General features: G+C 43.0%; 1 protein-coding gene across 1 annotated transcript; it reads left to right on the top strand.

The window, feature by feature from the left end:
- Window positions 1–522: 522 nt before the first annotated feature.
- Window positions 523–10,500, top strand: LOC124703703 (disease resistance protein RGA2-like). The gene is made up of 5 exons (XM_047235927.1): window positions 523–845; window positions 1,104–2,216; window positions 6,956–8,923; window positions 9,190–9,373; window positions 9,514–10,500. Exons 1-4 carry the CDS (start codon window positions 564–566, stop codon window positions 9,208–9,210), a joined length of 3,384 nt encoding a protein of 1,127 aa, XP_047091883.1. The 5' UTR covers window positions 523–563; the 3' UTR covers window positions 9,211–9,373; window positions 9,514–10,500.
- Window positions 10,501–10,714: the final 214 nt, after the last annotated feature.

Genomic DNA, 10,714 nt, shown 5'->3' with positions numbered 1-10,714 from the left:
GCAGCTCGCAAACGCAAACGAACGCGGAACAAAAATGATCGTTTTAGTCTGTGGCGCGACGCAAAAAGGACGATCGTGTCGCGCTGCAATGGAACATGTTGGAGTACCCGTACTTGTTGTGAAATAGCAACGCGGCTACGGAGTTTCCTATCTGGTTCGACGGTGACTTGCGGTCAACCCCCCCTCAGCTGAGATAAAACTCCACGATTCAACATTATTGTCTCGACTTCACATCTGCTCAGTCTCAGTCTGGAAGTCTCGTCCCGGCCGGCCGCCCGCCTCCGGCCGGCCACCTCAGCCGCACCGGATCCCGCCGCCCCGGCATCAAACCGCCCGGATCTGTGCAGTACCCGGCTGCAGGTACACCTCTTACTATCCACCCTCTTCCTTGCAAGCGCGGGACTTTGGTTGCTCTGCAATTCTGCCTGCATTCCTGCAAATGCTCAAGCTCGTGGTATCGATTCGACGTGCCATGATTCTAATGCTTTGGTGTGTAATTATGGTCGATTAACAGGGCCTGGAGCTTCAGTATATAACAAATCCCAACTTGATAGACACGAGTCATGGCGATGGTGGCAGTCGGGGGTATGGTCGCCTCTGCCGTCATCAAGTTGGTGATTAAACAGATCAGTTCCGCCATCGGAGGCGAGATCAAGCTGCACAAGAACATGAAGAAGGATCTCGAGCATATGAAGACGACGCTGGAGTGGGTGGAGGCCGTGCTCAGCGATGCTGAGACGCTGTCTGTCACGGATAACGCGGCGCGTCTGTGGCTGAAGCTGCTCAAGGACGCCATGTACGACATCTCCGACATGCTTGATGACTTCGAAGCTGACACCGACCTGGTATGAAAGATTCTAACCATTTCGTTGCCATCAAACTGGATCTGAATGGTGTTGTTGCCCAAGATTGTTGTTTTTTTTGTTCAAACTGTGTTGACTCCATTATACTACTAGATAACGGAAACAAACAAAGAACTGGGTCCCTCTTTTCTAAGATATGAACTGGCGGAACTGAATTGATTTACATAATGAACTAGATCTGAAAACATTTTTATAGTGACATTTTCATGGTGCTTACAAATCAAATTGTGCCGGTTGCAGTGGGCAGCTACGATGAATAAGATTAAGATGCCACGTAAGATGAAGAAGATGCAAAAGCGCCTACAAAAGATAGCAGATGACCGTAACAATTATCGTGTTCTACCAGAAACTCGCAGCGAGGACAAGCAAATTCCTGATATCCGGGAGACAGCAGGGAACGTGGAGGAAGCAGAAATCATTGGAAGGACTGATGAAAAGCTGGAAATCTTGGCTCGTATATCTAGAAGCACCACTCATGGGACCACCATCCTTCCCATATGTGGCATTGGAGGCATTGGAAAAACCACCTTGGCGAGATTAGTTTTCAATCATTCCGAGTTCAAAGAATACTCTCGGGTGTGGGTCTATGTGTCCCAGAAATTTGAACTGAAAAATATTGGCAACATCATAATATCACAACTATCACAGGAGAGGCTGATATCTGATGATTTGCATAGTATTGATACTCGTCTTAGAGAGTTGTTTACTGGTAAGAGGATCCTGATAGTTTTGGATGACCTGTGGGAGAGGAATCCTTCTTACCTTCAAAAATTGAAGGCTTTGCTGAAGCATGGTGAGGGGAGCAAGGTGCTGGTCCTGGTTACCACACGCGAAAAAAGCATTGCGCAAGATATTGGCACTGTTGATCCATTTGAATTACCTCCCTTGTCAGATCAGATGTGCTGGGATATACTAAAAGTGAAAAGTATGTTTGAAACAAGGCAGGACAAAGAGCGCTTGGAGCCTATTGGTAAGGAAATTGCAAAAAAGTGTGGAGGTGTGGCTTTAGCTGCTCAATCACTTGGACACATGTTGAAATCCAAGACATATGATGTATGGGATTCCATCAGATCCAACCATATCTGGAATCTATCTATGTCCAAAGAGACATTGTCTACACATGAAGTACTTGCATCCTTGTTGTTAAGCTACAACTTCATGCCTCCACACTTGAAGTTATGCTTTGCTTATTGCGCAATCTTTCCAAAAGGACACAGCATGATTAGTGATGATCTAATTCATCAATGGATTGCTCTTGGATTCATGGAGCCATCTAGTACTTTCTCTACCTGGCAGCTCGGTGAGAGTTATATTACGATACTTCTTGAGATGTCATTTCTTCAACATTCAAAGGTGAGTTACACAATACCCACACAACTAATTGTCGTCTTATTTTATGAAAATAATGATTTTTTATAGAGATACTAAGATTATTTTTCTACAAAACATTTCCATGCATTATGTTGGATCAACCACTTTACTACGTCTGTTTTGAAATGACTTAAATTTAAAAATGTACATGTCTTATTAGATATTTAAAATTTTACATGTGAAGTAATAAAACCCTTGACAATAGCTATTTGATTACTTGAGATTTTTAGTTCTTGACTTTGCACAACATTACTTTTACTCGTAGGATGAATATTGCATGATGCACGCAAACAGATGGGCCCTGATACTATAGCAGTGCATCTCGTAGCGCCCTGTTGACTTTAACTCCGCTTCTGCGATTCCAACTCATTTTTTCTTCCCCATGTAGAGTTTTGTTTATCAATAATTTATTTTGGTTGAGGAACGGTTGTGTTTTTGAGTTTTGCCTGACTGAGGTAGTTGAATCTGTTTGATCGCTGTTGTTCTGCTTATCTTGAATACTTAAATTAAGTGTATGTTGTTAATGGATTTTTTAACAATTTAAATATGTTCTTAACTGTGAATCCCTGCAAGCTGTCGTGTTGAGCCACCTTTAAAGTTTTAAATATCGTATGGAGAAAGACATAATTTGTTACTCCGTATCATTAATTTGCCTCACCTCATCAATGATTATCGATGGACCCTACCGCATGTATACTATTGTTCCTAACCTTATTCCATATTTTAAATGTATATGTTAGTAGTCTAGAGACCAAATGTTACAGTTCTATGTAGACTTTTTCCTTATTTTAATTGTTGTATGTTAGTAAGAATTTCAACAATTTAAGAACGAACTCTTAAGTCAATATTTTACTGCAACTAGTTGAATGCCTGTGCGTTGCCACGGTCCCTAACTTATAATCATGCAGATACATAATCATCCTTTAGCAATAATTCATCCTGGACTTATAAACATGCAAATACATATTTTTCATATGTAAATCGCAATGAAAGACTTGCAACAGAACGAGCGATGACGTAATGACAAGTTTTTATATCATTACATCTCTTGTAAAACATTTACAAACCTGCCAAGAATGATTGTCTTACTCTCTGAATCCTCCTGTTAAGAAACCACTCAAACTTCAGGATAACCAGCATAAATCATTAAAGAGAGAAACATAGGAATTAATTGCAAATAAATGTCCATACAAATGTGAGCTTTGAGAATTTTAGCAGCAATCTTCGTTTTAAACGTGCACACGCAATGCGTGTCTTCGTCCCAACCAATATAGATCAACTAAAACATGTTACATGTCTATTAATAAAATTAAGTTAACCCCATTTCTGCTAAAACCAGTTGCCAATGCATAGCCCTAATATTATATCCACAAAATGGTCAACGGAGTATTTCTTAGTCACTTTTATACATATGTGCGTATAGACCAAATAACATGTTTGCTAAGATGTACTAATTTTTTAAACTGCAAAATGTGTATTGTTTGTTCTTGGAATTCAGAAAAATACGAAACCTTACAAGGTCTTAGCGTTAAATCGACGGTTGTTAGTATTGACTAACACTTAACTAATTCTCAGTCTTCTAAGAATGATTGAGAACTAGTAAATCTATGTAAATAATATTCAGTCAACTCTGGTATGTTCTAATAAAGGTAGAAGGAGAAACACGGCATACCTGTATCGGCTGCTTCTAAGAGAATCTCTACTTGAGTTATACCTTTTCTTCTCCCTCTTTTCTCTTCTTGATTTTAGGACCATTTTAAAAGAGGGGGAAATAGTCAACCAGCCTCAAAATTCCATCTCTAGGTACAAGAAGTGGAGGGGTAGTGAATGGACAGGAACCACAGCGGTTTCTTGCTTTCTAGCGCATCACCTTAATTAAGGATAATGACCAGATGCATCTACAAAGAAAAGTAAATACACTTAACTTGGAAGGTACCTGACGGATCAGAATGATACATGTACACTACTTTTGCATTATGATGGTCATTCTATATATCTTGATCCAGTTACCATCGTCATCAACTTGCCAAGTGCAAATGATCTACAGACTTTGGAAAGAAATTAGTAGAACTTGACCATACTTGGTACAGAAACAACGAGCATATTATGGATCACATCAACGTCTGAGTTTACAAACCTCTAGTAGTGAACATCGGACCTTTTGAAAAAAAGCACCATCGCCGTGTTTTTCTTTCCACCAAATTTTGAGCCGTACTTTGTCCGTTTGCTGATGTTGTTTAAAAAATTACATGGTTAATGTGTAAAATACATCTTGGTGATTGTATGAAGAAGAAAAAAAACTCATGTCTTCTTCACCTGCCAACTTATATCTCGACCAATGCCGATGTAGGTCTTCTCCACTTGAAGGGTCTCGTCTATCCACGCCTAGACGCCATCTTTTAAATTTGAAGACCTTTATTCTTTTATACTATAAAGTTAAATGATAAGAATTCATGTAAATATTCCTCTACAAAGCTAGTTTAATTCGACATAATTAAGAAACAAGGAAGAACCTATAAGCTAGAGAAATTTAGAACAACAAATATGTTCTTTCCGGAAACAATCAACAACTAAAAACTCAATTGACTGGGGGCACCTTCTGTGTTACCACTTCAAAAATTTAAATCAAAATAACAATGGTAAAAATGACTTGGTGGTATAGTCCTATGTGGCTAGATTGATGAGAGAAATAAGAAAGAAAGAATTGAAAACTTGCCTAAAGATGCAACCTTCAAGGTTAATCTCAATAGGCTACGCCCGCCATGAACAATCAACACCTTCCTCAATAGCTGCCTGAAATATCCAAAATGTGGTTAGCGAATTGGAAGAGTGTAGTTTACAGAAGCTCCAATGATCGTTAACTGAGTACTTATAGGTTTGCATTAAGGGTATCTTCAACTTTCAGCTTCTTACCGCTCTTTATGTTTATTAGTTAGTTATATGTGTAGTGTAAATTATGACGATGCTATGGTAGGCTCTCTGGTCTAAATATACTTACTTTTACTGACAATGGCAAGCTTACAAATATATAATTAAATAGTTTTAACTCAGGAAAAGAGCTCACCTAATTACCTGAATACCAGTCCTTGCCTGCAGAAGTAAACAACCACAATGTAGGTACCATTGAAACTTTAACTGCAATGCACATGTATATGCCATCATCAACAAGGTTTGGTTTGTCTCCCAAATCACCAAAGGAAACCTAAAGCGTGAACAAAACAATGATCAATAGGAGATGAACAAAACCTTGGTGGAGCATGTCGTTAAGGAGCCTGAAGCCTTGGAGGTGCAGGGGATGGGCGGGTGCGTAACGATGGTGGCATGCAGGGACCCAGCCGCGGGCGTGCAGTGCTGCGGCGAGCAGGACGGCGAGGATGGCGGCGTCCTCGACTACAGGGTTGTCCTGTTGGATAGGGCGGCAGCTTCGTCCTAGCCGCTAGCCAACAGGATCGACGCGTTGGCCACATTTTGCAGGGCAGTGGTGTGCGTGGACAGGGCGGCGGTGTGGATGCACGGTCCTCTCGTCAGGCCATGGAGATTGTGAAACATATGCGATTCGATTTGTTTCGACGTGATGGGGGATTGCAAAGAAATCTTCATGTGGGAGCCAGGGAGGCAGGGGCAGGGAGGACATGAGCGGGGAAATCAATCGGAAGCACCGAGAGCTGAAGCCTGGAGCGGTGGTGGATCGCCCAGTCATCGAGTCGTTGCACTACCTGATGTGCTCCAGGAGCGTGGAGAGGATGCCAACTTCTCGTGGCTTGTCCTCCGGGCGCGGCAGGGTGAAGAGAGAAAATTTAGAAAGGTGATCCTATGAACCTGCGCCTCCTGTGCCTCTCCGCAGCCACGCAGCTCACCTACGAGTCGGAAATCATTGCCGCTGTCCTCTCCGTCGTGCTGTCAGGGGATACTGCGCTCGCCAAGACCATACAGCGCAAGCTCAAGGCCGACCCAGTATTCCACTTCGCCCTACACCACGGTTGGCACAATCACGGCCGCGCACCAGGAAGGCGGCGAGCTAACCTAGCGCATGTTTTCTCCATCGCATCACAAGGGTTGGGGATAACAAAGCAAAAAAAGAAACTTTTGATTTGGTAAGTACATAATTCATTTGGAAAGCAAAGAGAGAAATTAGCGCGGTGATTGGGGAAGACACACACCACATGGTGTATGTGGTGAGCAACCTAAACAAACAAATATCAAGATTGGGGAAGACACACAAAGAGGGAAAGTAGCACAGTAATTGTGCTGGGCGGACTAAGTATAAGCGTGGTAATCAGATCGGACGAAGCAGATACACTGATATTAGATTTTATGGTCCGGATGTTTTCAATGACGACCATCAATTGCGTTGAGTGACCAATGACCAACTCGTATATAATAGTATAGATGGTTGAGTTTGTACACAATACGCCTAAATATTTTAGTGTTCCTTTCTTTGATTTTACTTGTTACTCGCTATTTGATTTATACTGTGGAAATGCATTAGATGAGAATGGCAATGATTAACGAAAATTTAGTTGAAGATTACAAAAAAAACTGTTGACATAGGGCAAAAACTAAAATATGCAATAAATCAGATGGGAAACTCAGCAGAGTTATAGCCTTTGAATTGCAGACGAAAAATAGCATCCAGTTAGCAATTCGCTTATTTTATTCCCTCCAATTGCTAATCAGGAAAAAACCCATAAGTCTTACACTATTGTATGTTATTTCTGCAGATTGGCGCAGATTTTGGACGGTTCATTATGCATGACCTGGTGCATGACCTTGCAAGATCGGTCATGGCTGACGAATATAACTTGGAAAGCCCCAATTGCCGCTATGCATGGCTGACAGATTGTACGAAACCATTAAAGTCGGCCACAATTTCACCTGCAAAGATAAGGGCACTGCATTATGCAAACATTGTTTTAGAGAGTTCATGTCTTAACTTATCACCAGCTAAGCGAATCCTTGTCTTAGATTTAAGCATAGACTGTAGGCGCGATTTGACAGTTTCTATTGGTCAACTGAAGCAGGTGAGGTATCTTAGCTTTTCAGGTGGCCAGGCTCAAATTAATCCTAGGTGTATCAGTATGCTGTCAAAGTTGAATTACCTTCGAATTTCTTCCCGTGGTCTCAGAGTATTGCCAGAGTCGATTAGTCAGATGAAAGGTCTGATGCATCTTGACTTATCAGGTTGTCAGAACTTAGAAGGACTCCCATTTTCATTTGGGAAGATCAGAGCATTGGTACATTTGGATTTATCAGGCTGCTATGGTGTTTCAGGAATACCCAAAGCTTTGGGTGGCCTAACCAAACTCCAACATTTGGGTTTATCTGCATGTGAAAATCTCAGAGGGCTGCCAGATGTCATCATCAATCTCATTGAACTCCGGTATTTAAATCTATCAAGGTGCTTGCAGTATATGTTTGACAACTCAAAGGATCAAACGGAGAGTTTCATTGACAGTATATGCGCCCTTCCCAATATGAAGCAGCTTGATTTGTCTTGGACTAATTATCCTCTTATAATACCAGATAGTGCAAGCCGCCTGACCAAGTTGGTGCTCAAAGGGTGCCACCAGATTATTAGGTTTCCAGAGTGTGTAGACAACATTCCTGATTTTATTTTCATTCGTGCCATGTTTATGAACTTCGATGTGTACGCAGGTGACACTAGCAGTAACATCTATTTGCTTGAGCAAGCTAGTCCTGCTGAGTTGAAAATCTCGCAGCTTGAAAATGTGAAGTCCCCAGAAGAGGCACACAGTATAAATCTGAGTGAGAAACAGACCATTGTAGATTTGATGTTATCGTGGACGAATGGTGCAGATAGATCTGTGGATGACGTGGAGTTGCTGGCGGAGCTAGTGCCACCAACCACTTTGAAGACATTTGAAATAGGGGGTTACTGCAATATTGGCTTTCCAGTTTGGCTAATGAGTATTAGCAATCATCTTCCTAATCTTGTCAAAATGGTGATGCAGGACTTGCCAAACTGCAAGAGTGTGCCGCCCTTTGGCCAACTACCAAACCTCCAAGAGATTAGTCTCTTCAGTATGGAAAGCCTGGAAGAATGGGACACATCGTACTTGAGTGGTGGTGAGGATACTGTGAATGCTCTTGAAGGAGTGTACATATATGATTGCCCCAAGTTGAGGATAAGACCATACCTTCCAAGATCAGCATCTTGGTCTATAAGGAAAAGCGATAATGTGCTCCTACCACAGCGGGAGAGCATGTCACATATTGATTGCCTGACAGCTGGAGACAGCGACATGCGTCTGCATCAGTGGGGTTTTCTTCACCACCTACTCTCCCTCCGACAATTAATACTTTATGGATGGAGTGATTTGACGATCTCACCAGAGATATCCAGGGCCCTCCACTCCCTTCAGGAGCTGGAAATACGGGACCACAAGGAGCTAGAGGAATTGCCCAATAACATGAGGCAACTCACAAAGCTACAATCATTAACACTGTCCAACTGTGCTAGTTTGAGACAGCTGCCACAGTGGTTAGGAGAACTCGCGTCGCTCAAGACACTCAAAATGTGGTCCTGCAGTGCCATGATGACTCTGCCAGAGAGCATTCGAGAGCTCACAAACCTCCAAAAACTGCAAATATCCTACTGCAACCCTGAATTGAAGAAGTGGTGTAACGCAGAGGAGAATCAGAGGAAGCTTGCTCACATAGAACAAAAGGTGCGTGCCCTGCCATGCTGTTTATCATATATTTATTGCTCATGTTTTTGCACGGAGAACATTTTCCATGCTCTGTACTGTAGTACCACAATTTTTTTTTCTGTTCTTTGTTTCTTGAAGGATTTTTTTCTCAAGAAACAGAAACGTTATATTTTACATGTCCATTGCATTGTAATTCTTCTTTATTGCCCAAATGAAAATTATGAACTCGAAATCTAGCTTATGATCATTATACTGACTTCCTTCCTCTTATATTTAATTTTTAGTATATCTCAATTGGGAAGTAGTAGCTAATGATGGGGGCGGGTTGCGGTTGATGTCCCATCGTGTGGCGCTTGCTGCGAACGAACATAAAGCGGCCCTGCAGGAGAGAAGAGAGCAGCAGCGCAAAATCAAACGTGTCGTATGAATGCCTACCACGAAGAGAGCTCCAAGCCTCCAACTGCCCAGGTAGTTACCAATTCTATGAACACTTGTTTGTCTCTCGTCAAGAAGAACAAGACTTCCTTGTTTTAATATCAGAAGTTGTAGCTGTTTGTCCTCCTTAACTCTCTTTTGCCACTCTGATGTTGTTGTCTCTCCCCGCGCAGGCATCTGAGTTGGCATTTGGAGGGCGTGGGTTCACTGTTTGAGTGTCTCCTCTGTTTCACCAATGTCCAAGTCTGAAACTCTGAAGAAGAGGGCTGGCCAAGTGCCGCCAAGACCACGGCGGACAATTGGCAGCGAGGCTACAGAATACAATATCCGGCTTACACAAGTAGGTGTCCTGGGGCGGCGCACTTCGTCGGGTACAGCGATAGCGACCACGCCAGTGACATCGACACCAGCAAGAGCACGAGCGGGATCCTCGTCTTCCTCGGCAAGTGCCTCGTGAGCTGGCAGTCGATCAAGCAGCAGGTGGTGGCCATGTCCAGCTGTGAGGCTGAGTACATAGCAGCCTCCACCGCTTGCACTCAGGCGCTCTGGCTCGCTCGACTGCTTGGTGATCTCCTTGGTCGAGACACTAGACCAGTGCAGCTCTTGGTGGACAGCAAGTCTGCTCTGGCCCTGGCAAAGAATTCCATTTTTCATGAACGGAGCAAGCACATTCGGTTGAGGTACCACTTCATCTGAGAATGCTTGGAGGAAGGGAGCATCAAGGCAAGCTACGTCAACAACACGGATCAGCTCGCGGATCTGTTCACCAAGCCTCTTGGGAGGGTCAAGTTCCTCGAGCTCTGCTCCCGGATCGGCATGGCTCAGCGCTCCCGCAAGACGGCGTACAAGACTTAGGGGAGAATGATGAATAAGTCATTGTATTCTGGTCTTTGTGGAGCTGTTGCTGCACAAGGTTCTTGTGAAGGACTGCACCACACACATGGTCCTTTGTAAAGGACAGGTGGTTAGGATAGGATAGCATCCCTGATCTTTGACCTCTTTTAGAGGCATCAAATACTGGTAGTTAGCAACTTTAGACTAGCATCTTAGACTAGCATATTCTGGTTGGCTAGCAGCCATAAATCTGTAGTCCCATGCCCTCAGTTTGGCATGGCATTGTGTGAGATGTGTGTGAAATAAACCAACGAAAATTGCCCCAACTCTCCTAGTGTCATCCTCTTCTTCATGAAAGTGAGGCTAGAGATACTTAGATGGCTGCGCGGGAAGTAAGAGACAACAGCATCAGGGTGGCAAAAACAGAGTTGAGGACAAACAGCTACAACCCTGACTCTAAAACAAGGAAGTGGTGTTCTTCTTCACGGGAGACAAACAAGTGTTGATAGAAATGGTAACTACCTGGGCAATAGGAGCTCT

Source organism: Lolium rigidum, chromosome 3 (assembly GCF_022539505.1).
Source record: "Lolium rigidum isolate FL_2022 chromosome 3, APGP_CSIRO_Lrig_0.1, whole genome shotgun sequence".
NCBI lineage: Eukaryota > Viridiplantae > Streptophyta > Magnoliopsida > Poales > Poaceae > Lolium > Lolium rigidum.
This window is presented reverse-complemented; position numbering and strand designations above follow the sequence as displayed.